At 38.4% G+C, this 26342-nt stretch overlaps 1 protein-coding gene across 3 annotated transcripts in view; it reads left to right on the top strand.

The window, feature by feature from the left end:
• The window catches only part of sh3kbp1 (SH3-domain kinase binding protein 1), a 144563-nt gene extending 118261 nt beyond the window's left edge, over positions 1-26302 (top strand). Inside the window, exons 12-19 of one of the 3 annotated variants that reach the window (XM_078409464.1) lie at positions 4059-4224; positions 6142-6233; positions 16144-16253; positions 17103-17249; positions 21477-21712; positions 22734-22797; positions 23035-23096; positions 25820-26302. In XM_078409464.1, the coding sequence (XP_078265590.1) occupies positions 4059-4224; positions 6142-6233; positions 16144-16253; positions 17103-17249; positions 21477-21712; positions 22734-22797; positions 23035-23061 (842 nt within the window). In that variant the 3' untranslated portion in view covers positions 23062-23096; positions 25820-26302. The remainder of the gene's footprint in view (positions 1-4058; positions 4225-6141; positions 6234-16143; positions 16254-17102; positions 17250-21476; positions 21713-22733; positions 22798-23034; positions 23097-25819) is intronic. The other 2 variants (XM_078409465.1, XM_078409463.1) reach the window with 2 other exon arrangements.
• The last annotated feature ends 40 nt before the right edge of the window (positions 26303-26342 follow it).

Here is a 26342-nt window from a genome sequence, read left to right as displayed (position 1 = left end):
CTTCGATTTAAACCAGCATCTGCAGTTTTCTTTCCTACCTAACTCTCTGTTTATCTTGTTCACTCATTTAGATCATGTAATAGGAGCAGAATTAAGCCATTCGGCCCATCGTCTACTCTGCCAATCAATCATGGCTGATTTATCTCTCTCTCCTAATCTCATTCTCCTGCCTTCTCCCCATAACCTCTGACACCTGTACTTATCAAGATTTAATTATTTTAATCATCCCGGTTAGATCATCCTTTAATCTTATAAACTTAAATGTGGTCTGCACAAGTTCACCTGGTAATCTAAGACTTTATCCCTGGTATCATTTTGATGAATCTGTGCTTCACCCTCTCCAAGGTCAATCTAACCTTCCTGAGATCCAGTACCCATTCCTTACATTATAAGGGGTACTTGGTCACTCAAGAATTAACAATTTTTTAGCTTTGAAAAACTCCTTTGTTGCTTTAGCATTATGTTTGGGATCATTGTCTTGCTGCAGAATGAACTGCCGGCCAATGAGTTTTGATGCAGTTGTTTGAACTTGAGCAGATAGGATGTGTCTACACTTCAGAATTCATTATGCTACTACCATCAGCAGTTGTATCATCAATGACGATAAGTGAGCCAGTACCTTCAGCAACCATACATGCCCAGGCCATAACACCCCCACCACCGTGTTTCACAGATGAGGTGGTATGCTTTGGATCTTGGGCAGTTCCATCTCTCCTCCATACTTTGCTCTTGCCATCACTCTGATATAAGTTAATCTTCGTCTCATCTGTCCACAAGACCTTTTTCCAGAACTGTGGTTGTTCTTTTAAGTACTTCTTGGCAAACTGTAACCTGGCCATCCTATTTTTGCAACTAACCAGTGGTTTGCATCTTGCATTGTAGCCTCTGTATTTCTGTTCATGAAGTCTTCAGTGGACAGTGGTCATTGACAAATCCACACCTGACTCCTGAAGAGTGTTTCTGATCTATCGGACAGGTGTTTGGGGATTTTTCTTTATTATAGAGAGAATTCCTCTGTCATCAGCTGTGGAGGTCTTTCTTGGCCTGCCAGTCCCTTTGCGATTAGTATGCTCACCAGTGCTCTCTTTCTTCTTAATGATGTTCTAAATAGTTGAACTAAATAGTTATGGTAAGCCTAATGTTTGGCTGATGTCTCTAACATCTTTATTCTTGTTTCTCAGTCTCATAATGGCTTCTTTGACTTTCATTGACACAACTTTGGTCCTCATGTTGATAAACAGTAATAAAAGTTTCCATAGGTGATGGAAAGACTGGAGGAAAGACTAAGTGCTGAGAGCTCCCTTATACCTGCATTAAGGAGGCAATTACACACACTTGAGCAATTACAAACGCCTGTGAAGCCATGTGTCCGAAACATTATGGTGCCCTGTGTATAAACACAGCTGTAATTTCCACATGGTGAAACCAAAATGTATAAAAATGGCCTTTAATAAAATCTGACAATGTGCACTTTAGCCACATGTGATTTTTTTTCTATTACATATCTCAAATTATGGAGTACAGAGGCAAATAAATAAATGATGGGTCTTTGTCCCAAACATTATGGAGGGCACTGTAACCCTAGTTTCGTTGCATTGTGTTATATTTGTACCAATTATGGTATTATGGTATTAGCAATGTTGGAAGATTCTAGCGTATTTCTTTAATTTACAATGATTAACCCATTGTAAGAATTTCATTGTTCTATCTGGGACATATGACAATAAAACATTATTGACTCTTGATAAATATTTTTACAAGATACTTAAACATGATTTGAAAAAGAGTATATATGGAAAAGCAGATGAATTACATTCTGCTGCTTGGATGAATGCAAACCCAAGCCAAGACTTGATGGGCCAAAAGAAAGGTGTGAATAAATTGAATTGAATTGAATTGAATTAAATTGAATAAATTTTATTAGCCAAGTATGTATACATACTAGGAATTTGCCTTGGTGCTTTGCTCGCAAGTAAAAACACGACATACAGTAAACAATTAAGAATAAAACATTATAATTTAAACATGTGAAGAATGAAATAAAATACCAGAGCAAAAAGAGGCTACAGACTTTTGGTTGTTGAGTAGAGCTACTGCTCGTGGAAAAAAACTGTTTATATGTCTGCCCGTGGTGGCTTTGACAGTCTGGAGTCGCCTTCCAGAGGGAAGTGCTTCAAAGAGTTTGTGGCCAGGCTGAGAGGGGTCAAAGATGATCTTACCCACTCGCTTCCTGGCCCTTCCAGTGTACAGTTTGTCAATGGGGGGAAGGTTGCAGCCAACAACCTTCTCGGCTGATCGAACGATGCAATGCAGCCATCAGATGTCATGCTTGGTGGCTGAGCAAAACCAGACCATGATGGAGAAGGTGAAGACAGACTCTATGATGGCAGTATAAAACTGGACCATCATTGCCTGTGGCAGATTGTGTTTCCTCAGTTGCCGCAGGAAGTACATCCTCTGTTGGGCCTTTTTGACTGTGGAGTCGATAGTGGCCTCCCATTTAAGGTCCCTGGAGATGATGGTTCCAAGGAACTTAAATGACTCCACAGATGTGACTGTGGTGTTGTTGATGGTGAGTGGGGGGAGCTCTCCTAAAGTTAAAAGTCTCCTAAATATGAAGTGTTGAAAAAAAAGAGAGTATTAAATAAAACACAAAATGCTCAAATAACTCAGTGGTCAGGCAGCATCCCTGGAGAACATGGATAGGTAACATTTTGGGTCAGGGCTATTCTTCAGACATTAAATGTATTAAATGTTCATTTACAAAGGGTTCCAGATGTCCTTCTATATCAGTCACTGAAAGCCACATGTAAATGCAGCAAGTAGTTAAAGGAGTAAATGGTATATTGGCCTTCGTTGCAAGAGTTCTTGAGAGTAGAAGTAAGGATGGTTTGCTATAGTAGTGAGACCACACCAAAAGTATTGTGTGCAGTTTTAGTTTGATTGTCCCAGAAAGTAAATATTCGCCATAGAGGTTGTGCTACTAATGCTCTCCAGATTGATTCCCAGAATGACGAGATTGTGATTATAAGAGATTCTATGACCAGGTCTATATTCATTAGTTCAGAATAATTAGAGGATCTCTTAATGAAGTGTACAATAAGTGTACAATGTTCTGACGAAGTTAGGCAAATTACATATATGAAGGATGTGTTTGCTTGCTGGGAATTTGGAACAAAATATCATAGTCTCAGGATACGTTTTGGACTGAATTGAGGAGATATTTCTTCACTCAAGTGGGTGATGAACCTTAGGATTCTCTACCATAGAAAGGTGTGTAGGCCGAGTCGCTGAATTAATTTAAGAAAGTGGATTTCAAGACATAAAAAGCATCAAGGGTATGGAAAGTGAGCAGCAATATGGCTTTGAGATAGAGGAATACCAATGATAATATTGAATGGCCTTGTGGACTTCAAAGTCAGAATTGCTTTCTATTTTTTTTCATGGACAAATACTGTGAGTTGCATTTGTTTTTTTTGTTACACAATTGAAATTGGGAAGTTACCATTTGGGAAGATGTATGTTTGTTTTTAATTAATAAGTCAATGGGACCAGTCAGCATAAATTCTTTCATGGGCTATTTTTGTGTTCTACTTGGGCAACACAAAATTCGTCACATGTTATTAACATTTTCAGGCAAACTGCTGTCAATCGTCATCTTTTATAAGTCGCTGAAGCTTTATAACTTTGCCAACTTCTATGTCGAGCAGCATTTTTGTAGTTGCCTATTTTGAGCAGAATATTCTAGTCTAATATTTAAGGAAAGAACAGCTGGGAATTTCAAAATATACTTATGGTATAAAGTAAATGCTTTTTCCTTAAGGCTTTAATAGTGCCGTTCCTCGTGCTTAACTGTGTGAAAGTCATTGTAAGTAAATGCCACTTTGGACAGCTGTTAGATTATTTAAGAAGCTGGCTTGAACCGAGATTATACTGAACATGTCAGATATCTTTTATCAAGATATATTTATGAATTTTAATGTTTTATAAGGGAAGAAATTCTTCAGTGTTGTGAATATTGTTAGGCAATAAAATGCCCTAATGTTTACATATTTCAGAAGAAAAGCCAGAGAGAGATCAGAAATCCGTAGAACTGTGCAAACCCTCAGTACCTGCAATACCACCGAAGAAACCTTTGCCTCCCAAGACTAATTCTTTGAACAGACCAAATGCATTGCCTCCCAAGAGGCCAGAAAGACCAGCGGCACCTGCAGCTCATACCAGGTATTTTTTGCCAGCTTTTAACAATTTGCACTTCTTGTTTAATATCGGTTTGTTGTAATACAGAACAATACAAAATTTAAAAATAACATTTTCTGTAGATCGAGAACACTATCTCTAAAGCATTCCTTGATTTCATTCTTCACTTTGTTGCTCCTAATTTCACTTGTTCAATCTCTGTGTAGATTAAATAGTTTCCCCTGATTAATAGATGATACATGCATCTCTAATTTTCTGATTTATTCTCTGCCCAATATCTGCTACTTGGTGACCTGTAATTCTCACAAGATTTTATGGTCTATTTTAATTTCGTAGTTCCATCCAAATAGATTTTAAATCCTGACCTGGCTTGCCAAAGTGATTTCTCACTGTGGACCTAACCCTTTGATAATCATGTGACCTTGTATTCCTTTTGAGTACCCTTCTAAGTGTCGAATTTGTACTTTTGGCTCCGTCTCTTGGTCACCCTGCAGCTTTGATTGCCTATTGGGAAATAGATAGTTTCCATTTACTTTTGTTTGAGTCTTTTTCTGTGTCTGAGTATATGGTATAAACAAATACGCCCAGTACATTAAAGTATCTAGACAACTACTTGAGTCCCAAGGCATAGACGATTGACTAAATGTAGTAAACGTTGGATAGGCACTTGATGATCAACATGGACTGAAAGGCCTGTGTTTGTGTTGTTTGACGCTATAATAATGTATTTCTTCCTTTTTTTTGTCTTTTCCTTATTTCCTCTTTATATTATCTCCTCGCTTGTCTTTTCGTTTTTACATACCTTTGATCAACAAATGCACAATGCTTAATCCTCTCATTCATCTCAGTTTGTATAATTATTTTTAAAACACTTAAAATATAAAATCTTTTTTTTAATCTATATTCCGTTGCACTTCAATGGTGTTTAAGTTGAACAAAAATCGACTGCATCTAGCTGCCTTGTGCAGCTATGTATAGATTAGTTTATTGTTGTATACATCATACTACAATGTGCTAGTTTGTTTGAAGCTCATGGAGTAAACACTAAATACAATGTGTACAACAATAAAATCAACACTGATTGCAAAACATGTAATGGTGCAAACATTATAGTGTAATATGAAAACAGTTTTCACCATTGATCTACCTGACAACAGTGGTATTGTGGGCAAATTTAAAGATCGAGTTGGCATGGTACTTGGCCACCTGGTCAAGTGTACAGAGATTAGAGCAAGGGAGTGAGCCCACAACCCTGAGGAGCACCAGTGTGGAGAGACGGGGTGAAGGAAATGCTACCAATTCCAATGGACTGAAGTCTGCCAATTGTAAAGTTCATTATGACAAGTTCACACAAATGGCTAAACTGGTGTGGATCAGCCCACTTCTGGGATGAGTCAGTGATCTCTGTTGGACAAATTAATTTTTATTAAAGTGATAGTACCCAAATGGTTTTTAGGAGGACTTATGTCAGGATTACTTGCATGTTCTTTCTGCACTTAATGACTTATATGTATTGAACAGTGATTTTAAACAAAATTCTTAGCAGGTGACAATTATAGCAATCATAGCACCTGACAATCATGTCAATCATCATTCTTAGCAATCATGTATTTAGCGGAAATAAATGTCCGGGCATAATCCAAGCAGACGTAGTAAAATTGGTCAATTGTGGAAATCTGGTGGTTTTGTTTGTAGGTTTTCTAAATAATTATTGAACCTACACTATTGATAGTAACCAAACAATGTGACAATAATTAAAAACCTCTATGCTGCCATGAATGTCTCATTTCTAAAAGTATTTTAGAAAGGCTGAATTGCTTACGTTTGAATAAATACGCTTTTGCGTTTTGACATTCTACAAAGGTGTCACTGTAGATCTTTAGTATGCATAACTTGAATTAATTAAAGTAATTATGTGCATGATGTTGTTTATTTGGGCAGGTCTGACAGTGACCTAAAGGCAGAATTAGGATCTCCAGCTTTTTTTCTCAGCACATCGGAGAGAGAGACCTTGGAAAAGACCAATGACATTGGTAAGAAGTCACCGTCCTGTTCAGCTGCTGTTTCTAATTATCTATAAATAGCTGCATTATGGTGAAACTGCACACTGCATCATAACACACATCGACATATTGATCTGCAGCAGTGAACCAATACACAGTACGTATTTTGATAATGGACCTTTACTCCAAATGGGATTTATTACAAACAATAGTGAACATTCAAGTCAGAAAGCTTTGTTTCAAAGGAGCTGCATATTTGTAAAGTAAGCAGATTAGTTCTGCACTGCAAAATGGCTTATGACAACGACTCACCACAGAAAAGCAAGTAGCTCAAATTTGTGTCTTGTAGCAATATAGTTAATTTGAACTTTACCGATTTTATTCTTTGTGTTTGTAATAAGATTTATTTAACTATGGGAGTTCTTTATGTGCACTAGAATTAAAATTCATATAAGTAAAGTAACAGTACAATGACATGTTAATATTCTGGGAGAAGCTGCAGTCCCTTGGAGTGGTCAGTATATCTCGCATGCATCGGTGAGTTCAAGAAACTATTATAATGTAATGAATGCATTGGTTGCCGTTGTTCGTTTTTCTATCAGCACTGAGAAATTCTTCATAATTCTTTTAAAGTGAAGTTAGTAAGTTTTTAGTCTCTTTATAAACATTTTTAATGTTAAATCTTTTTTATTTAATCAAGTTATATTCTTTTCAACTTACTATTGATTTTCTTTTACTGCTGTTAGATCATTGGTTAACAAAACACCAGATTTTAAATATTATTCTTAAAATTAGTTGGGTTTTGCCTCAAGAAGCATTGAGACTATTTATAGCTAAGTACTGCAAACAATAAGTGAATTTAACTGTTAATAGAAATTTACATAGTATTAAGTTTAAATAGATCTAATAGGTAAAACATCCGTAAACTAGTTGTAGAGAAAAATCTTTTTTCTTTCAAAATAGTGATAAATTGTGATCCTTCACATATACAGCAACTTTTATCACTCTCACTCATTTCCTTGTGACTGCTGTAGCATGGTATTTGATGGATAATAAATAGTAGATTTTTAATCCAGCCTTAGACCAATTTGCTACACATTTATTCCTGACTCTAGTGTTTTAAAACATGTTTTATTTTAAGAACTTTAGAGCCATTATTATACAGAATAATAGATATGTGCAGTGCAGAAGGTGGCCTTGTAGCATTGGCCTATTATGCCTGTACAAATTCTTTGAACAAACAAAACAATTAATTCTACTCTGTTCTTTCACCGATTTCTGCAAGTAATTGTTCCTTGCAGAAAGAACAATTACTTGCAGAATATACATTCCTTTTAGAATTATTATAGAATCTATTCCCACCAGCTGGGAATGTGGTACAGAGGGGTCTAGCAACCACACCCTTCTCCAGTAATCATTGTCAGTCACGGAAGTAAGTGTGGGCATATTAAAATGTCTTGTGTCCCTTTAAATTCCTGACACTACCCCTTCAGCCAGTGGAATCCAGGCTATAACAATATTGTGCGTCCTTTCCTTTCATTTCCTCTTTGTCAGTTATTTTAAATCAATGTCTTCTCAGTATAGAAGCTTCGGCCAGTGGCAGAATAGACAGTAGAATTTCCATCCATAACTCATTAACATTACAATTGCTGAAGAGAGCTATCAAACCTTCTCATCTTTCTGTACGCCACTATAACGGATGAGATAGTACAGAAGTGGGGGATGGGATAGTCCCTCCCAATTCTCCAGCCATAATTGCAATTCTGAAAATATGAAAAATTGGAGATACCTTAATTAGCCTGTGTAGAGTTTATTGCTCAACTTTCAGTCTCAATCCTAGAAATTTGTTACTTGCATGGCCTTAGAATCGAGTGAGCACCAATTGCCACTTTTGATTGTTGTAGTTGACATACGAAAGAAGAGGAAGAATCGAGTGAATAGTAGCTAACATGGTCTAAGAGGTGAAGCAGGATTGTTTTTAAAAATAAATTAGATTACAGATTCAAAATGATATTGTCCTCTGTTTAAATGAAATTTAAGGAAGGTGTTTATCAACTTTATTATATTTATGACTTTAAATGGTTTCATTCACAACATGTGGCTAGAAAGTTGGTTTTAATCCAGCCATTAATCCAGCTGAGAACAATTTAAATATAATCTACAAAACATTCTGTAAACACTACAGTTTTAATGTTTTCACTGTTAAGATTTCAAATTTCCCTGACTAACTTGTAAAAATTGGTGATTCTACAATTGTTTTAGTCAACATTACACAATATGGTGAGAAGTCGCTCTATTCGCTTCAGAGAGGAATTAAAATACAAATTTGCAAAACCAGGCCAAATACACAATTTTTATTTAATTTAATTAAATGGTTAGTTTGAGAGTTAGAGAAATCTATCAATTTTTCCATTTTGTTTGGTAAATATTTTGAGTTATGAAATGATAAACTTTAACATTAAGCATGAATTTTGTAGCGATATAACAAATACACATTTAAATGTCAAAACTGCTTCAGTAACTTTATGTTCTGTTCTCATTGTTTTCAGACGTTCCTTTCATGTGACGACTTTGCTTTCCTTTCCCATCACTCCTTGTAAGCCTTTTAGCTCTCACTTCTATTTACCATGGGTAACTCCACTTCCATGCCCTTTGAGGGTAAGACTGACTTCCTCTTGACAGCCATTCGAGATCTTGAGTTATTTCTGCTTCTTCGCTTTCCATTTATCGCAATGAGTAGTTTCTAGACAGATCTCAGTGCAATCAAATGTCAAATTAGGAATGTCTAACTATTCCAGTTATTCTACAGTAACAATGAACTGTTACAAGTTTTAATATAACTGTTTTGAAAGTAATTGGGTCAGCTTCAAGGTTTTTTAATGGGTGTGGAAAGAGTTATTCTGTTGCAAAAATGCTTGCCTAGAAATTCTTCGACACTGGCCTTTAAAGGTACATGCCATTTGCTTGGAAGCTTTGTGCACGATGTTCAAATGTTTTACTTTATTTGTGTTGCAATAGAGCAAAAACTGTGGAAGGCACTGTGATGAAGAGGCCTGGGAGTGGGAGAAATGTCTTCTTGCTAATTAACATTTTCACTGGTGAGAGGTGTAAATGTCAATTAGCAAGGTCAGGATCAAGTGTTGGGGGTGTTTGGTTATAATTGGCTGTAAGAGGGGGAGGGTGGGGTGTGGCATGGCATGGCATGGTTGGAGTCATAATCAGGTATGGTGGATATCTGGTGAGGTTGGGAGGTGAATTTGGGGCCAGATTAGATTGTAGTAAATGGCAGGGAAAATTTGAGGGAAGAGCTAAAGTATTATACCAGACCAAGTGGACCCATCCAGTAATTCCATTCCAAACCTGACTGAAACAAATCTCATGAGTGACCCTCACCATCTGCTAGCTACACATGCATAACTGAATTTTGTGGAAATGTGCAAATTGTACACTTGAGACATTGCACTTATCCAGATACATCAGCCACATCTGCTATCTTATACTACTCATTTCCATTCAGTGTGTCAAATTCATGAGGATCCAGAAATGAAAAGGCAACCTTTGTAAAAAAAGACACTTAATTTCTTGATCGCTTACAGTGATCGGTTTTCTGATTAAACTCTATTGAGCAATGATGTAAGTGAGTTATACTATAGAAGTATAATCGACTATTTTCTCATGAAGGTTCAGACCTTTGTAAAGCATGTTTCTCTCTTTGTAATTCCCTTTACCCTCACATCCTGTTGCTAAATTGTCAGCCCAGTCTTCAGTATTAGATAAGTGAAATTTTCCTCCTAACTAAATATTGGAATGGCTCATGTTTCTACTATTCTGTTCCTTAGCCGCTGACTCCATCCTTGCTCTGGTATCTTCTAAAATTGAGCTTCTAAAATTGAAATATTTTTGTGAGGATTTTTGGACTACACACCTGCACTAACCACTGTCCGGCACTTTGGGCATCTATTTCCATCACTCTTATATTGCACAACCCCACCTCCACTCATCTGTGTGAAGCCCTCTTACATCTATTAACTTAACTATTCCAATGTACATTTGGTGGGCTTTTATTCATAAACTGCCAATTCATCAGAAAACCTAGTTTTTATATCAAAGTTTTCATTAAGGATCCTTATCAATCCAGTCCTCACTGGCTTGCATTGACGTCCAGTGAAGCAATACCTTGATTGGAAATTGACTAAAATTCTTCCAGGATCTACACAATCTCTAGCCATGTTGCATATCTACCTTCAATTGCCTCACTAATGGTAGCCATGCTTCCAGTTATCAAGGGCAAAGGTCTGAAATCTCCTCCCTAAAGCACAAATCCTCCTTTCTCTTTTAAGAACCCCTGTAGAAATTGTCCCTGACCATGTCTACTGTAATAATTTGTTTGATAATCTTCCTGCCAACCACCATGGTGCATTGTTGCTGTGCTTTTTTCTCTATGCGAGTTGTGGCGATTGTTCTTTTCAGATCATCTAATTATGCCAATTACACTTTCCTCATGAAACGATGGACTTTCATTTTCTAGCACCTTTCACGACCATAAAGCATTTGGCAGCCAGTTAAGTATTTTTCAGCCACTGCTGTAATTAGGGGCGCACTTTATTTTCCACTTGGATAGCTTACAATAGTATGAACATTGAATTCTCCAATTTCTCCAGTTCTACAACCGGAAGCCATGGACAAACAGTGAGGTCTATTTCCAGATGAAGGCCAAGACCGCGGCATTCAAGTCAAACAATCACCCAATCAAACCCCCATCATCAATGTTTAGTTAAATGGTGCTTCCTTGCAGTTCCATTGTCTCCTGATATTATGCTATGTCATGGAAAAGTAGAAGCAGTGCTGAGTCCTTGTATCCAAGAACTTCATTTACTCATGAGAAAGGAAAATTGGTGAGGAAATTAAGTGGGAGATTTGTAATATTTGATTGTTTTAAGAAAAGGAAAACGGCATACATCTCCCGTTTGCTTCATGTAGGATCCCTCAGGCTGCACCTACCCTTTGTGCCACATAGCTCCCAATGTGCTGATGGTATTACTGTCGTAGCAGTTCTTTGAGCAGGAGAGGCCCATGAATGTCAGGAACAAAGTAGGCAGCAGATCCTGAACCCCATGCCTCTAGACCATGTTGATGGCCTTCTGATCTATTTCCAGTATCTCTAAATCTCTTGGATGACGTGTAATATTTAGAAATGTTGATATTTATTCAGGTAGTTAAATATTTTAAGTAATATAAAGATTATTTTAGAATTGCAAAGTGTATCCAAAAACACTTTCCTTATGTAAATTCATTAAAGGCTTTAAACACTCAGCCTCACTTACATTTTTAATGAATGGCATTGCATTGGATACCCCAGCCATGGATGGTGTAAAGCTGATCTGAGGTGTACCTGAACCCTCGGCTCAGTATGATGAGGATATGTTGTTGGACTTGGTGCTGACTCCTGCGGCAGAACACGAGGTTGGATGTGATGTGTGTTGTAGCACTTGGATGTGGAAGTCCAGACGCATTCACTGCGGCTGACTGGTTGTTCTCTGTGGAACTTCAGACTGCACATCAGCATGATCCAGCCTAACGTCTAAGTATACTTCAGTTCTTTGTTGGTATTTTATTTGCTGGTGATTTGCTTATTGGTTCAGCTGAAACATCTTTCTGCTTTATAATCTTTCCATTGGAACTTCTTATTCTCAGAGAGCCTACTTATTTGTTAGAACACCCTAACTATATCTACATCTCTTGTTTCGGTCTGTAATACAATTATTCTCCATACATTTTCCAGCAATTACTCACAGCATTAAAGATGGTTTAATCACAAAAGGATGCCAAATAGAGAATTATTCTGTCATTTTAAACCTGCCAGCTGAGGTTAATCTGAGATATACAAGTTAACTCAAGGAATAGTTATGCATGTGCACAGTGTGGAAATTTCAATGTTGCAGTGTCATTATTGAACCTTTGCTAAAATGGTGCATTTAACTTGATCTATGGTGCGCTTCCATTTTTACCTACGCCTTTATTTGTCCAACTTTTCTTGCATGTTTTGTCTTGATCAGATTGTTTCAGTGAAAAAATATTATCTTCTTTGCACAATAGTATTGGTAAATTACACGTTGGAGTAATTGAGTCAGAGTCATAAGGCAAGAAAGAGGCCTTTAAGTTCACCGTGTCCATGCCAATTTTTTGTTCTTATCTACATTGATGCACATTAGGAATGTTTCCTCGATGCCTTGCCTATTTAACTATAAACATCTAAATGCCTTCTTCAACGTAGTGATTGGAACTAATTGCACCACTTCCCGGTGGCGGATAGCAGATATACAGATATCAACCCCCCAGATCCCCAACAAATGTACTTTCTCTCATCTTTAAATATATCCTTGTTTTTTTAAACTCTTATCCGAGGAGAAAAAGATTTTGATTACCCTATTAATGTCTCTCATTTTATATATTTCTGTCAGGTCACCCTTCAGCCTCTTTAGCTGCAGGGAATCAGGTCCACGTTTTCAATCTCTCCCCATAACTAAACCCAGGCAATATGTTAGTGAAGCTCCTCTGTACAATCGCACCCTCAAACTAACATCTGGGGCAAAAAACTCTCCATTACTGCTGTTTAAAAGCCAAGCAATTTATAACCATTTGCAAAAGAAACAAGTTTCTTCTGATTTGCTCTTTCAAAACGTTACGTAATTTTGAATACTTCTAATCTGATTTATCTACCGTGAACAGAACAATAACGTATTCTCTGATTTTTTTTCCCAGCAGTTAACGGAAGCACCTAATTCCTTGTTTCATTTTAGATAATTTTGAGAATCATTCTAGATTATTTTGCATTGAGTCTGAAACAACATGATTTTTATCATTGGTAACAGTTTTGGTTTCTGTTTGCTTGATCTTCACTTTCACCCGTTGAATATAATGTGAACAATTATTTAGGGGATACCCACCAAAGATCAAAATATATACCTTGCCTTGTGTGCTAAATCAAGTGACACATGAAAAAATATGATTACACAGTAAATGGTTAGGATTTGGAATTTTCTACTGGGGTACCAATTCCATTGTTGCATTCAAAAGGGGGCTGGGTGAATATTTGAAAAGAATGGATTTGAAAAGAAAAGTGTGAGGTGTGGGACACCCTTGATTACTCCAACATAGAGCTTGTTTCGACTCAAAGTCAAATGTCATCTTCCCTGGTGCCATTTTGTGATTCTGTAAAGGGCTTTTCATCAAGTTGCAAAATAATATACTTTTCTACATAAGTTTTTTAAAGAATAAATGACCGCTTTGAACAGTTACTGGATGGGGGTAGTTTTAATGTTTGATAGCAGTGTGAAGTGGACTATCACTGCTAAAAACATCAAATATTGGGGATACACGCAGGTCAGGCAGCTTCCGTGAAAAGGAAAACCAGCCATGTCCTGAACCATTAAATCTGTTTTTGGCATATTCCTGGCATTTTCTGTTTTTCTTTTTGATTTCAAGCATCTGTTACTTTGTGCTTTTCCATGTGCATTCAGCCATACCTCTGTGGAATGGTAACTTGGGTGTGGTTGGAAATTGGCTGCCCATCAGCCATGTCATTTATGTGCAATTATGTTGACAAATCTGTAGCTGCTCAAAGTGAAAATGATGCATAGATACATAGACAATAGGTGCAGGAGTAGGCCATTCGGCCCTTTGAGCCAGCACCACCATTCAATGTGATCATGGCTGATCATCCACAATCAGTACCCCGTTCCTGCCTTCTCCCCATACCACTTGATTCCGCTAGCCCTGAGCTCTATCTAACTCTCTTTTGAATGCATCCAGTGAATCGACCTCCACTGCCTTCTGAGGCAGAGAATTCCACAAATTCACAACTCTGTGTGGAAAAGTTTTTCCTCATCTCAGTTCTAAATAGCCTACCCCTTATTCTTAAACTGCAACCCCTGGTTCTGGACTCCCGCAACATCGGGGACATGTTTCCTGCATCTAGCGTGTCCAATCCCTTAATAATTTTATATGTTTCTATAAGATCCCCTCTCATCCTTCCAAATTCCAGTGAATACAAGCCCAGTCGCTCCATTCTTTCATCATATGACAGTGCTGCCATCCCGGGAATTAACCTCGTGAACCTATGCTGCACTCCCTCAATAGCAAGAATGTCCTTCCTCAAATTAGGAGACCAAAACTGCACACAATACTCCAGGTGTCGTCTCACTAGGGCCCTGTACAACTGCAGAAAGACCTCTTTGCTCCTATACTCAACTCTCGTTATGAAGGCCAACATGTCATTAGCTTTCTTCACTGCATCTTACTTTCAGTGACTGATGTACAAGGACACCCAGGTCTCGTTGTACTTCCCCTTTTCCGAATCTGACACCATTCAGATAATAATCTGCCTTCCCGTTCTTGCCACCAAAGTGGATAACCTCACATTTATACACATTATACTGCATCTACCATGCATCTACCCACTCACCCAGCCTGTCCAAGTCACCCTGCATCCTCATAGCATCTTCTTCACAGTTCACACTGCCACCTAGCTTTGTGTCATCTGCAAATTTGCTAATGTTACTTTTAATTCCTTCATCTAAATCTTTAATATTGTAAATAGCTGTGGTCCCAGCACCAAGCCTTGCGGCACCCCACTATTCACTGCCTGCCATTCTGAAAGGGACCCGTTAATCCCTTCTCCTTGTTTCCTGTCTACCAACCAATTTTCTATTTATGTCAATACCCTACCCCCATTTCCATGTGCTCTAATTCTGTCCGCTAATCTCCTGTGTGGGGCCTTATCAAAGGCGTTCTGAAAGTCCAGGTGCACTATATCCATTGGCTCTCTTTTGTCCATTTTTCTTGTTACATCCTCAAAAAATGCCAGATTTGTCAAGTATGATTTCCCCATAAATCCAATGCTGACTTGGACCGATCCTGTTACTGCTATCCAAATGCGTCGCTATTACTTCTTTGATAATCGACTCCAGCATCTTCCCCACCACTGATGTCAGGCTACTGGTCTATAATTCCCTGCTTTCTCTCTCCCCCCCACTTTCTTGAAAAGTGGGATTACATTAGTTACCCTCCAATCCACAGGGACTGATCCAGAATCTATAGAACATTGGAAAATGATCACCAATGTGTCCACGATTTCTGGAGTCACCTCCTTGAGTATCCTGTGATGCAGACCATCAGGCCCTGTGGATTTATCAGCCTTCAGTCCCATCAGTCTACCCAACACCATTTCCTGACTAATGTGAATTTCCTTCAGTTCCTCCATCACCCTAGGTCCTCTGTCCCCCGTACATCTGGGAGATTGTTCGTGTCTTCCATAGTGAAGACAGAACCAAAGTACCTGTTCTACGCGTCTGCCATTTCCTTGTTTCCCATAATAAATTCACCTGTTTCTGTCTTCAAGGGACGCACATTTGTCTTAATTAATTTTTTCCTCTTCACATACCTAAAGAAGCTTGTACTATCCTCCTTTATATTCTTGGCTAGCTTACCTTCGTACTTCATCTTTCCTCCCCTTAGTGCCTTTTTAGTTAACTTCTGTTGATCTTTAAAAGTTACCCAATCCCCTGGCTTCTCACTCATCTTTGCTATGTTATATGTCTTTGCTTTTATTTTTATACTGTCCTGGACTTCCCTTATCAGCCACTGTCGCCTCTTAGAATTTGGAATTGTAGATTCTGAACAAAGATAGCGTGATCTACCTGATTTGGCTGATCAGCATATTAACCGATTTTGATGAGGTATTTCACTGCTGTGGGAAAGAGATCTCATTATACTTCTGGAGAGGGAGCAGAGACTTAGCAATATTATCTTTTGATTTCATCAGGTGCAATGATTGCCAATAAGCACTTTGCGGTTATTCAGTTATTCATGTTCAAAAACAATGTATAAATTGTCTGAAGCATTCATTTCTAATAATGCACTGCTTTCTTTTGTCTTGTAGATGTAACAGGTTTTGACAGTGTAGTCGCTTCCACTGAGAAACTCAACCATCCCACAACCTCCAGACCGAAAGCCAGTGGACGGCGACCACCATCACAAGTCTTTACATCAGTACGTGGTCACGTTATTAACAGTTACAAGCAGTCTTGTAATGCAGTTTACATGTTCTCCCTGTGACCGCATGGGTTTCCTCCGGGTGCTCTGGTTTTTCTCCCACATTCCAAGGACATGCGAGTTTATAGGTTAATTAGCCTCAATAAACTGCCCCCAGTGTGTAAGGAATGGATGAACAAGCGGGATAATATAGAACTAGTGCGAACGGGTGATCGATGATCGGCACGGACGGTGGACTGAAGAGGCTGTTTCCGTGCTGTGTCTAGACTAAAAAAAAACTAAAACTAAACTAAAAATGCTTGGCAATTCACCACTTAGGGATAGGTGTTAAATGCTGTCCTTGAAATAAACAAACGTGAAATCGAAACAGAATTAGAACTTGCGCATGTTTATTTTCACACTATTAAAGCTCGCACCTATAGAGCAGAATATAGAAAATATGAGCAATGTTTTGTATCCATTACCTGCCACCCAATGTATCTTGCCCTCTAATTGCTTTGTGCTTAAATGTAGTGTTGTTGCTGCACTGCACATACAAAATAAATCTGCAGAAGCATATTTTTCACAGGAATTTACATTTTGAATCCACAGTATGAATGAAGCTACTTGAAAGATATATTTCCAAGCAAAGCAAATAATGTGGTGGCCACAGACCTGGAAAACAAACCAGAAAATTCTCAGTCGGTCAGCTTCATCTTTAGCTAGAGAAACACGAGTTAAAGTTTTAGGACAGGGAACCATAACCGGATTAAATTTGTTTTCAATTCTGATCTACCCCAAGTTGTTTGTTGGGGCTGCTCCCGAGCAACTGCCAATTCTTGCTATTTCTTCTTTCCCTTGTTGCAGCCAACACTTTCCAGCCCTGATTACTTGGACTCGCCAGTTTCGCAAGAGGATGAAAGAGAAGAGCAAGAAAGAATTGAATTTGAATCCAACACAGCAAGAGTAAAAGAAGTCATAAAGAAAGCTCACAGACCCATTCCTTTGTTACCGGTGAGTTATCAGAGGTGTGTGTCTGTGTTTTTCTTGCAGCTACACTTTGGAATAGTGAATTTTAAAACATGAACAAAATAATATTTCTACAAGTCATCTGATTATATCAGTATTGATGTGAACTGCGGGAGCTAGGAATGGTAGTGTGAACAGAGAATATTTTACAGAACAAAAGGTACTTCCTGGACACGAACATAAACTTAGAAACATAGACATAGAAAATAGGTGCAGGAGGAGGCCATTTTGCCCTTTGAGCCAGTACCGCCATTCATTGTGATCATGGCTGATCATCCACAATCAGCACCCCTTGCCTGCCTTCTTCCCATATCCCTTGATTCCACTAGCTCCTAGAGCTCTATCTGATAAACTCTTTTAAATTCATCCAGTGAATTGGCCTTTACTGCCTTCTGTGGCAGAGAATTCCACAAATTTACAAAAGTTTGAGATGAAAAAGTTTTTTCTCATCTCATATGAAACTCAACAGGATGATGGTGAAACTACTACAACGACTAGGGTGGAGGAGGGATGGAGAGGGGATACAAGGGATACTAGAAATTAGATAAATTAATATTCATACTGCTGATTTGTAAGCTGCCCAAGCAAAATAGGAGATGCTGTTCCTTCAATTTGCATTTGACCCCACTCTGACAATGGAGGCCTAGGACAGAAAGGTCAGCGTGGGAATGGGGAGGGGAGTTAAAGTGTTTGGCAAGTCGTCATACTAGTTTCACTGTAGGCCTGTTGAGTTTCATTGTCTATATAGTTCATTATCACCTAGCCCACGGCCAACAATGGACCACTGTGGGCTTCACCGTTCCTTGATCATCGTTACTTTTTTGCGTATCTTTCATTCATTTGTTCGATATCTCTCGCTATACCGTCTATATTTCTTGTTTCTCTTTCCCTGACTCTCAGTCTGAAGAAGAGTCATGACCCAAAACGTCAAGGAAATTGGTGAAGGGATGATGTCTAGAACATGCGATGGAGCAAATGCAGTTTTCTTGACTAGGAAACTGTAATAGTAAAATATATTTGGGACTGAACTTTATTAAAAATTCTTTTAAGTCCATGTAAAGATTAAAGGATGTGGTTGAGGTAGATGCTATATCAAGAGTTTAAGACATTGGGATAGGTACATGGATAGCAAAACCTTAGGGGGATAGGGTCAAATGTAGGCAAAGAGGACTAGCATAGATGAGCAACTTGGTCGGCATGGATACATTGGGCCGGAAGGTCTGTTTCTGTGCTGTGTGACTGTTAGATTTCTGCCTTCATTTACTTTTGATGCTTAGGACAGAAATCTGATGACAGATCTTGTGTCCCTGCAATTTGTAGTAAATATAGTATTATTTTTTAATTAAATGAGTGTGGCCTAAGGATGCTAACAGAGCATCTTGTGTATTTATTACCATGTATAATGTATATTCTGCCATCTTTCCAGAAAACAAAGTGATGCATACACATAGATATGCAGGAAATGTTGGGATATATATCATCTGCAGGCAGATTAGTTTAATCTGGCATCATGTTCAGCAGGTCCTTTCAATAGACAATAGACAATAGGTGCAGGAGTAGGCCATTCAGCCCTTCGAGCCAGCACCGCCATTCAATGTGATCATGGCTGATCATTCTCAATCAGTACCCCGTTCCTGCTTTCTCCCCATATCCCCTGACTCCGCTATCCTTAAGAGCTCTATCTAGCTCTCTCTTGAATGTATTCAGAGAATTGGCCTCCACTGCCCTCTGAGGTAGAGAATTCCACAGATTCACAACTCTCTGACTAAAAAAGTTTTTCCTCATCTCTGTTCTAAATGGCCTACCCCTTATTCTTAAACTGTGGCCCCTGGTTCTGGACTCCCCCAACATTGGGAACATGTTTCCTGCCTCTAACATGTCCAACCCCTTAATAATCTTATACGTTTCGATAAGATCCCCTCTCATCGTTCTAAATTCAAGTGTACACAAACCTAGTCGCTCCAGTCTTTCAACATATGACAGTCCCGCCATTCCGGGAATTAACCTAGTAAACCTACGCTGCACGCCCTCAATGGCAAGAATATCCTTCCTCAAATTTGGAGACCAAAACTGCACACAGTACTCCAGGTGCGGTCTCCGCAGTTGCGGTTTCGTGTCATGTACTGTTCTGTGTTCCATGAAAGGAGACTCAAATGAAAACCAGCACAATAGTTTTGTTTGGAGAAAACACATGGTTTAGTTTTTAAAGGGATCACTCATTTTTGCCCCCTTATGTAACTGTAAACGGCTCAAGGATGGAGACAAACACTACAATTCAAGGAAGTGGCTCTAGAAATCGTCGACGCATTGCTGATCATTTTCCAATGTTCTATAGATTCAGGATCAGTTCCTGTGGATTGGAGGGTAGCTAATGGTATCCCACTTTTTAAGAAAGGAGGGAGAGAGAAAACGGGAAATTATAGACCAGTTAGCCTGACATCAGTGGTGGGGAAGATGCTGGAGTCATTTATAAAAGAAGAAATTGCGGAACATTTGGATAGAAGTAACAGGATCGTTCCGAGTCAGCATGGATTTACGAAGGGGAAATCATGCTTGACTAATCTTCTGGAATTTTTTAAGGATGTAACTAGGAAAATGGACAAGGGAGAGCCAGTGGATGTAGTGTACCTGGACTTTCAGAAAGCCTTTGATAAGGCCCCACATAGGAGATTAGTGGGCAAGATTAGAGCACATGATATTGGGGATAGGGTGCTGACATGGATAGAAAATTGGTTGGCAGACAGGAAACAAAGAGGAGGGATTAACGCGTCCCTTTCAGAATGGCAGGCAGTGACTAGTGGGGTACCGCAAGGCTCGGTGCTGGGACCGCAGCTATTTACAATATACATTAATGACTTAGATGAAGGGATTAAAAGTAACATTAGCAAATTTGCAGATGACACAAACCTGGGTGGCAGTGTGAACTGGGAGGAGGATGCTATGAGGATGCAGGGTGACTTGGACAGGTTGTGAGAGTGGGCGGATGCATGGCGGATGCAGTTTAATGTGGATAAATGAGGTTATCCACTTTGGTGGTAAGAACAGGAAGGCAGATTATTATCTGAATGGTGTCAAGTTAGGAAAAGTGGAAGTACAAAGAGATCTGGGTGTCCTTGTTCATCAGTCACTTAACGTTAGCATGCAGGTACAGCAGGCAGTGAAGAAAGCTAATGGAATGTTGGCCTTTATGACAAGAGGAGTTGAGTATAGGAGCAAGGAGGTTCTTCTGCAGTTGTACAGGGCACTAGTGAGACCGCACCTGGAGTACTATGTGCGGTTTTGGTCTCCAAATTTGAGGAAGGACATTCTTGCTATGGAGGGCGTGGAGCGTAGGTTCACTAGGTTAATTCCCGGAATGGCGGGACTGTCGTATGTTGAAAGACTGGAGCGACTAGGCTTGTATAAACTGAAATTTAGAAGGATGAGAGGGGATCTTATTGAAACATATAAGATTATTAAGGGATTGGACACGTTAGAGGCAAGAGACATGTTCCCAATGTTGGGGGAGTCCAGAACCAGGGGCCACAGTTTAAGAATAAGGGGTAGGCCATTTAAAACGGAGATGAGGAAAAACATTTTCAGTCAGAGTTGTAAATCTGGAATTCTCTGCGTCAGAAGGCAGTGGAGGCCAATTCTCTGGATGCTTTCAAGAGAGAGCTAGATAGAGCTTTTAAAGATATTGGAGTCAAGGGATATGGGGAGAAGGCAGGAACAGGGTACTGAGTGCGAATGATCAGCCATGATCACATTGAATGGTAGTGCTGGCTCGAAGAGTTACTCCTGCACCTATTGTCTATTGTCTTTTAAAAATATACCCGATTTTAATCTTTCAGATCCTATCTAAAATGTATGGTCTTCTGAAAGCATCTTGCTACAAGAGGTATCCCATAACCCTATTGCCATTTCCACCAAATAATGTTATGAATTAGAAGTTGGTAACAAATTGGTGTTGGACATCTAAATCTTGTACTGAAAAATCAGAAGGTCATGCCAGATTAGTGTTTTTTTAAGGGTTTATTTCAAACATAAGGAATGGGATTAATTTCAAACAATCTATCTGCTGTTCAATATTTGATTTGATTCGGATCTTATCCATATCTTTGTAAATCTTGCAAAGTTTCATGCCTGACATGTTTTGCTATTGGGATCTGTGCAATTTCAGAGCATTGACTTGGCAAAATTCATTGTCTTTCTACACTTACATTATCCTAGGGATCTGACAAAACGTTGCCACCGAAACCAGGAATTCCAATTTTGCCATCTGGAAGTAATATCCACACATTCCATCACAATCTCACCTCTGCTGGAGGACAGAGGTCAAACTTGCCGGTACAGTACAGTACTGATCTCAAGCCAAAGAGTGACAAGAATCAAGATCCAATTGATGAATTAAAAGCACAAGTGAAAGAATTGAGAAGTTTTATTGAAATGATGAAGTCACAGCACAAGTGAGTTGTCTTTATCTGTTGGGTATCAATTACACACTCAAAATGCAGGAAACCATTGACTAAACTGAAAGGATCTGCAAGCATCCTAGTTACTAAAATCAAAAATGTTCGTATTGCCTCTCTGCTTGCATTTCATAAACCATTAAAAGAATAATTAAACTATGTGACACCCTCCCCGACTTTAGTGTATAACACATTTTCAGATAAATTAGTAGCTAAGATGTGACACGATGATTCCTTTTTTCATTACAAAGCTTCTCATGTTTTAATCAGTATAATTCACCAATCTATCTTCCCCACAGCCTTGTATATAATTGGTTAAATGACACTACTAACATAAAACTGAACATAAAATGATTTAATTAACAAACATCCTGAGTTCATAGCAGCACGCATACTGTTCATCTAAGAGAAATGTAACTCAAGGGATTATATCAATAAGCTGCAGTCTTGCAACGTGCAATTTGCCCAAGGGTTTTATCTTGAGTTTCTGATAATGTGAATTTGTAATGTTATTCTAGAGGAAAAATAGTAAGATTTTGATTTTTTTCTTTAAATTTGTGTTGTTGATTACTTTTAACATTAAATAATGAGCAATACAGTATTTTTAGCCATATTCTCAGTACTCTGCCACACCACCTCTATTAGAATATTAGCTGTTAATGTATATTGGTAAAATTATAAATCTCACAATTGTATATTTATCAGATTAATGTTTAATATTTTCTGGTTGTTGGATTGTGGCAATTGTTTAGTAAAATGTACACTTGAATATATATGAATATGTATAAGAGGGTTTCTGCTAGATTAGTATGTGTGGTTAAAACATCATACAGTAACATTTGTGGCTGGTGAATTATTTATATTGGACACTAATATGAATAGTGGATTGCTTTTCTTTCCACGTTCCCATTATTTTCTGTTTTTATTGAAAATGGTTTTGCGTGGGGGAAAAAGTTACTGCTAAATTGAATAAGCCCTGCAATGTACAAACCTGAGTAAAATACTGAATTTTTGACAGAAAAGAAATCACACAGTTGATGAACGAGTTAGATGAAGAAAAGAAGATTCGTATTTCATTACAAGTGAGTTGTATCTTTAATTAGTATTGAGATGCATTGCACTGTTATCAAAGTACAATATTAATTCATAAATATGAGTATATATAGATATCAATGAATAATACTGAATGAAATGTCATTTTAATATTTTGAACATTATTTATACTTTTACAGATACCTAAAAGCAGGCATTCGCACACTTGTTTTTAGGGTTTTACTTAGTGAAAATCAATTTGTAATTTTTATTATTATTTCAAACAGTGTCTAAAACATTCTGTAACTTCCTGAGGTCATGAACATTGAGCCATCCAACACGAAAATAGGTAATTTGACTCACATGACCAAGTTGACTATTCCCATTCACCAGCATTTGTTGTGTAGCCTACTTGGCCTTGGTAATTTTAGTGGTGTGAGTGTATCAGGGCACTTCATTCTAGATTCCAAACACCCATGAAACCTCTTGCTCCACTCTATCCTCTGAACCTCTCACTTCTGTACCCTCTGACATGGAGAAGAGTTTCTTCATAACTACAATATCAATGCCTATTATTTTGTACACTGTTATTAGGTGTGTCTCTCCCCCCATGTCAAAAGCCACTTCTGGCTAGACCGGAAAACAAATCCAAACAGTCCTCCTAACAAGTAACATTCTGCTGAGTCTCCTCTGCATTCTCTCCAGTGCCACTATGTCCTTCTGATAGTATGGTGACCACAAATTTCCAACAGTGGCTTAACCATCAGTGTTCTTTCTTAGAATCAGTTATGCCGTAGACCTCCTAAAACATCCATGTCAACGACAATGCCTTCCAGAGCTCATTCCATTTGCTTACGTTTGGCCCATCCTCTAAGCCTTTCCTATCCATAAACCCATCTACGTCTACCAAATATTTTAATTGTACCTGCCTCGACCACTTCCTTTCTAGCAGTTCACTCCATATACATGTCACCGTGTGTGTAAAAATTGTCTCTTGGGTCCACTTTAAATCTTCCACCTTTCACGCCCCTACCCAGGGAAAATGACTGACCATCCACCTTAGCTTTCTTTATCTGTGCTTCAACAGTTATGTTTTGAGATTCTTAAGGTTTGGGGGCAGTTCCACACTGCTGCTGTTTGCATAGCTATCCTAGTCAAGAGACCTTAAATCAGAGTCCGAATGAGATACAAGATCACATGGAACAAGTCAAAAAATAGCCACTCCAGGCCAAAATTATCTCTTGACTACCCTCTCCAAAACATTTTGTTTGGAAATACTGTAGCTAAATGACACAATTTTATAATAATAATAAGCAGATTCCAAAATACTTTTAGGGCAAAGTATAAGAAATACATTCCATTTTGCTATAATGATCTGTCATTAAGAAGTGCAGCATATACTTTGCAAACCAAGACCTCTTTGTTTTCAACATACTCCACCTATACTGTTTTCTCCCACATCCAGCAAAGTCTGCAGGGTTTTCCATCAGTAAGTGCATTGTACCAGTGACAAGGTGGTGCTCAAAGTTTTGGTTCAACATGTTGACAATATCAGCCTGCGTCTTTGAAAGTGAAGACTACAAGCAGCATAATGCAGCAAGTAAACCTGCTGCCTCATGCAGATCCAGCAAACTGCATTCCATCCCAACCTCGTGCTGCCTTGTGTGTAGTTTGCACATTGTCCCTGTGACTGTGGATTTCACCTGGATGCTCCAGTGTCGTTCTCCTTCCCAAAAATAAGAGGTGGTATGTTGGTCACTGTAAATCACCCCAGGTATATAAGTGGATATTACAATCTGGGGGTGTTGATGGCAATAGGTCACAGGGAGAATTAATGGAGAATGGATTGCTCTAAGCTGGTGTAGATTCAGTGAGCCTCCTACATTGTAAAATATGGTACATGCAATGCTTCCTCAAGGACCTGCTCTTGCACAACTCCCCATAGCTGAATAATGAGGAACATCAGCAGTGAACACACCATGCCAGTTTGGCTAGTTTGTGGACAGGGCAAGACCAAACTATCGGAGATCTTTTTAGAAAGTAATAGGCTAGCTATCAATTCTTATGGACACTACAGTAATGGATCTGTCAAGGTGAACTATTGTTAAATTAGTCTATACATTGTGTTCATAGCTCATTGCCTTTTCCCATGTGAATGAACTTAATTATCACACATTAGATTTCATTGTTATAAGCTTTCTATATTTGGTTGGGGTCTTGTTTTTCCTCACTCTAATTTAAAGCTGAAAATCTAATTTTATTCAAAGTGGCATCCTACCTGTCATTTCTACAATGCAGAGAACACTTATTTCGTTTCCCAAGTGAGATTGCACTCCATTTTCCTGATTTACCATTAATTTCAGGCCTTTTTAAAGTTTTGCCCAGTGTTATTACTGTATGAAGCAATGAACTGTTCAGTAAAGTCTATGGACATTATTTTGATAGGTGTACCTACATCTACATCTGCAACAGATTATATGAACTAAACTTGTATTCCCTGAAATATAAAGCTAGATTCAATTGATTTTGAAAGGACCTTATAGCATTAGAGTGAAGCTTTCTTTTAGGGGAATTAGAAACACTATTAAATCCAAGAAACACATTAATATTTATTCTTTTGGGCAACAATTATTGTACTGGAAAGGTTTAAAGGATGTAAGACTGGGAGAAATCCTAGCCTAAACATGGACTTGCGATACATTGTGTGTGTGTGTGTGTAACTGATACAAATTATGTTAGTAGACACAAAAATCTTGAGTAACTCAGCAGGTCAGGCAGCATCTCCGGAGAGAAGGAATGGGTGACATTTCGGGTGAAGACCCTTCTTCAGACTTACCCAAAACGTCACCCATTCCTTCTCTCCAGAGATGCTGCCTGTCCTGCTGAGTTACTGCAGCTTTTTGTCTATCTTCTGTATAAACCAGCATCTGCAGTTCCTTCCTATACATATTATGTTAGTGATCAGATCTGGGGGAATTAGGCCAGGCACTCATATCGTTCTTGAGAGGTAACTTTGGATCATGACATTAATGCAAGATTTAGCTGCCACTCTTTTTCCAATCTTATTTACAGATGGAAGTGGAAGGAATTAAGAAAGCACTTCAATCAAAATGATTGGTTATTCCCTGGACAAAATGCTGCAATTACACCTCTGGTAGTTCCAGGACTTCAGTTATGACACAGCCAAATTTAGTTTTGTGCCAAATTAATTAAACTTATTCTTCCTCCACCGCATATTTTATAACAGGTTTTCATGTTTTGTAATGCAAAAACTGTTGTTCACAATGGTAAACACAGAATGATTTTACTGTTTTCCCAATACTAAATGCACTGATGTCCAAAATGGCTAATGCTAGAGGCTTATATATACATTATGTATGTATATATGCATGTGTGAACACACACTTGCAAAGTAATTCAGGCACATAAAAGCCTATGCTGGTAACTATTTGATGCTATTTTTCAATAAAGAATGTAATGTTTGATTGCCAGTTTGTGCCTGATTTTTGTTCTTTTCATACAATGTGCTTTGGTTCTTCCCCCAATGTACGAGTGGGTGTAGTGAAAACATTCTTTCAACTAAATAACTGCATGA

This window comes from Rhinoraja longicauda, chromosome 12 (assembly GCF_053455715.1).
Source record: "Rhinoraja longicauda isolate Sanriku21f chromosome 12, sRhiLon1.1, whole genome shotgun sequence".
In the NCBI taxonomy this organism is placed as follows: Eukaryota; Metazoa; Chordata; class Chondrichthyes; order Rajiformes; family Arhynchobatidae; genus Rhinoraja; species Rhinoraja longicauda.
This window is presented reverse-complemented; position numbering and strand designations above follow the sequence as displayed.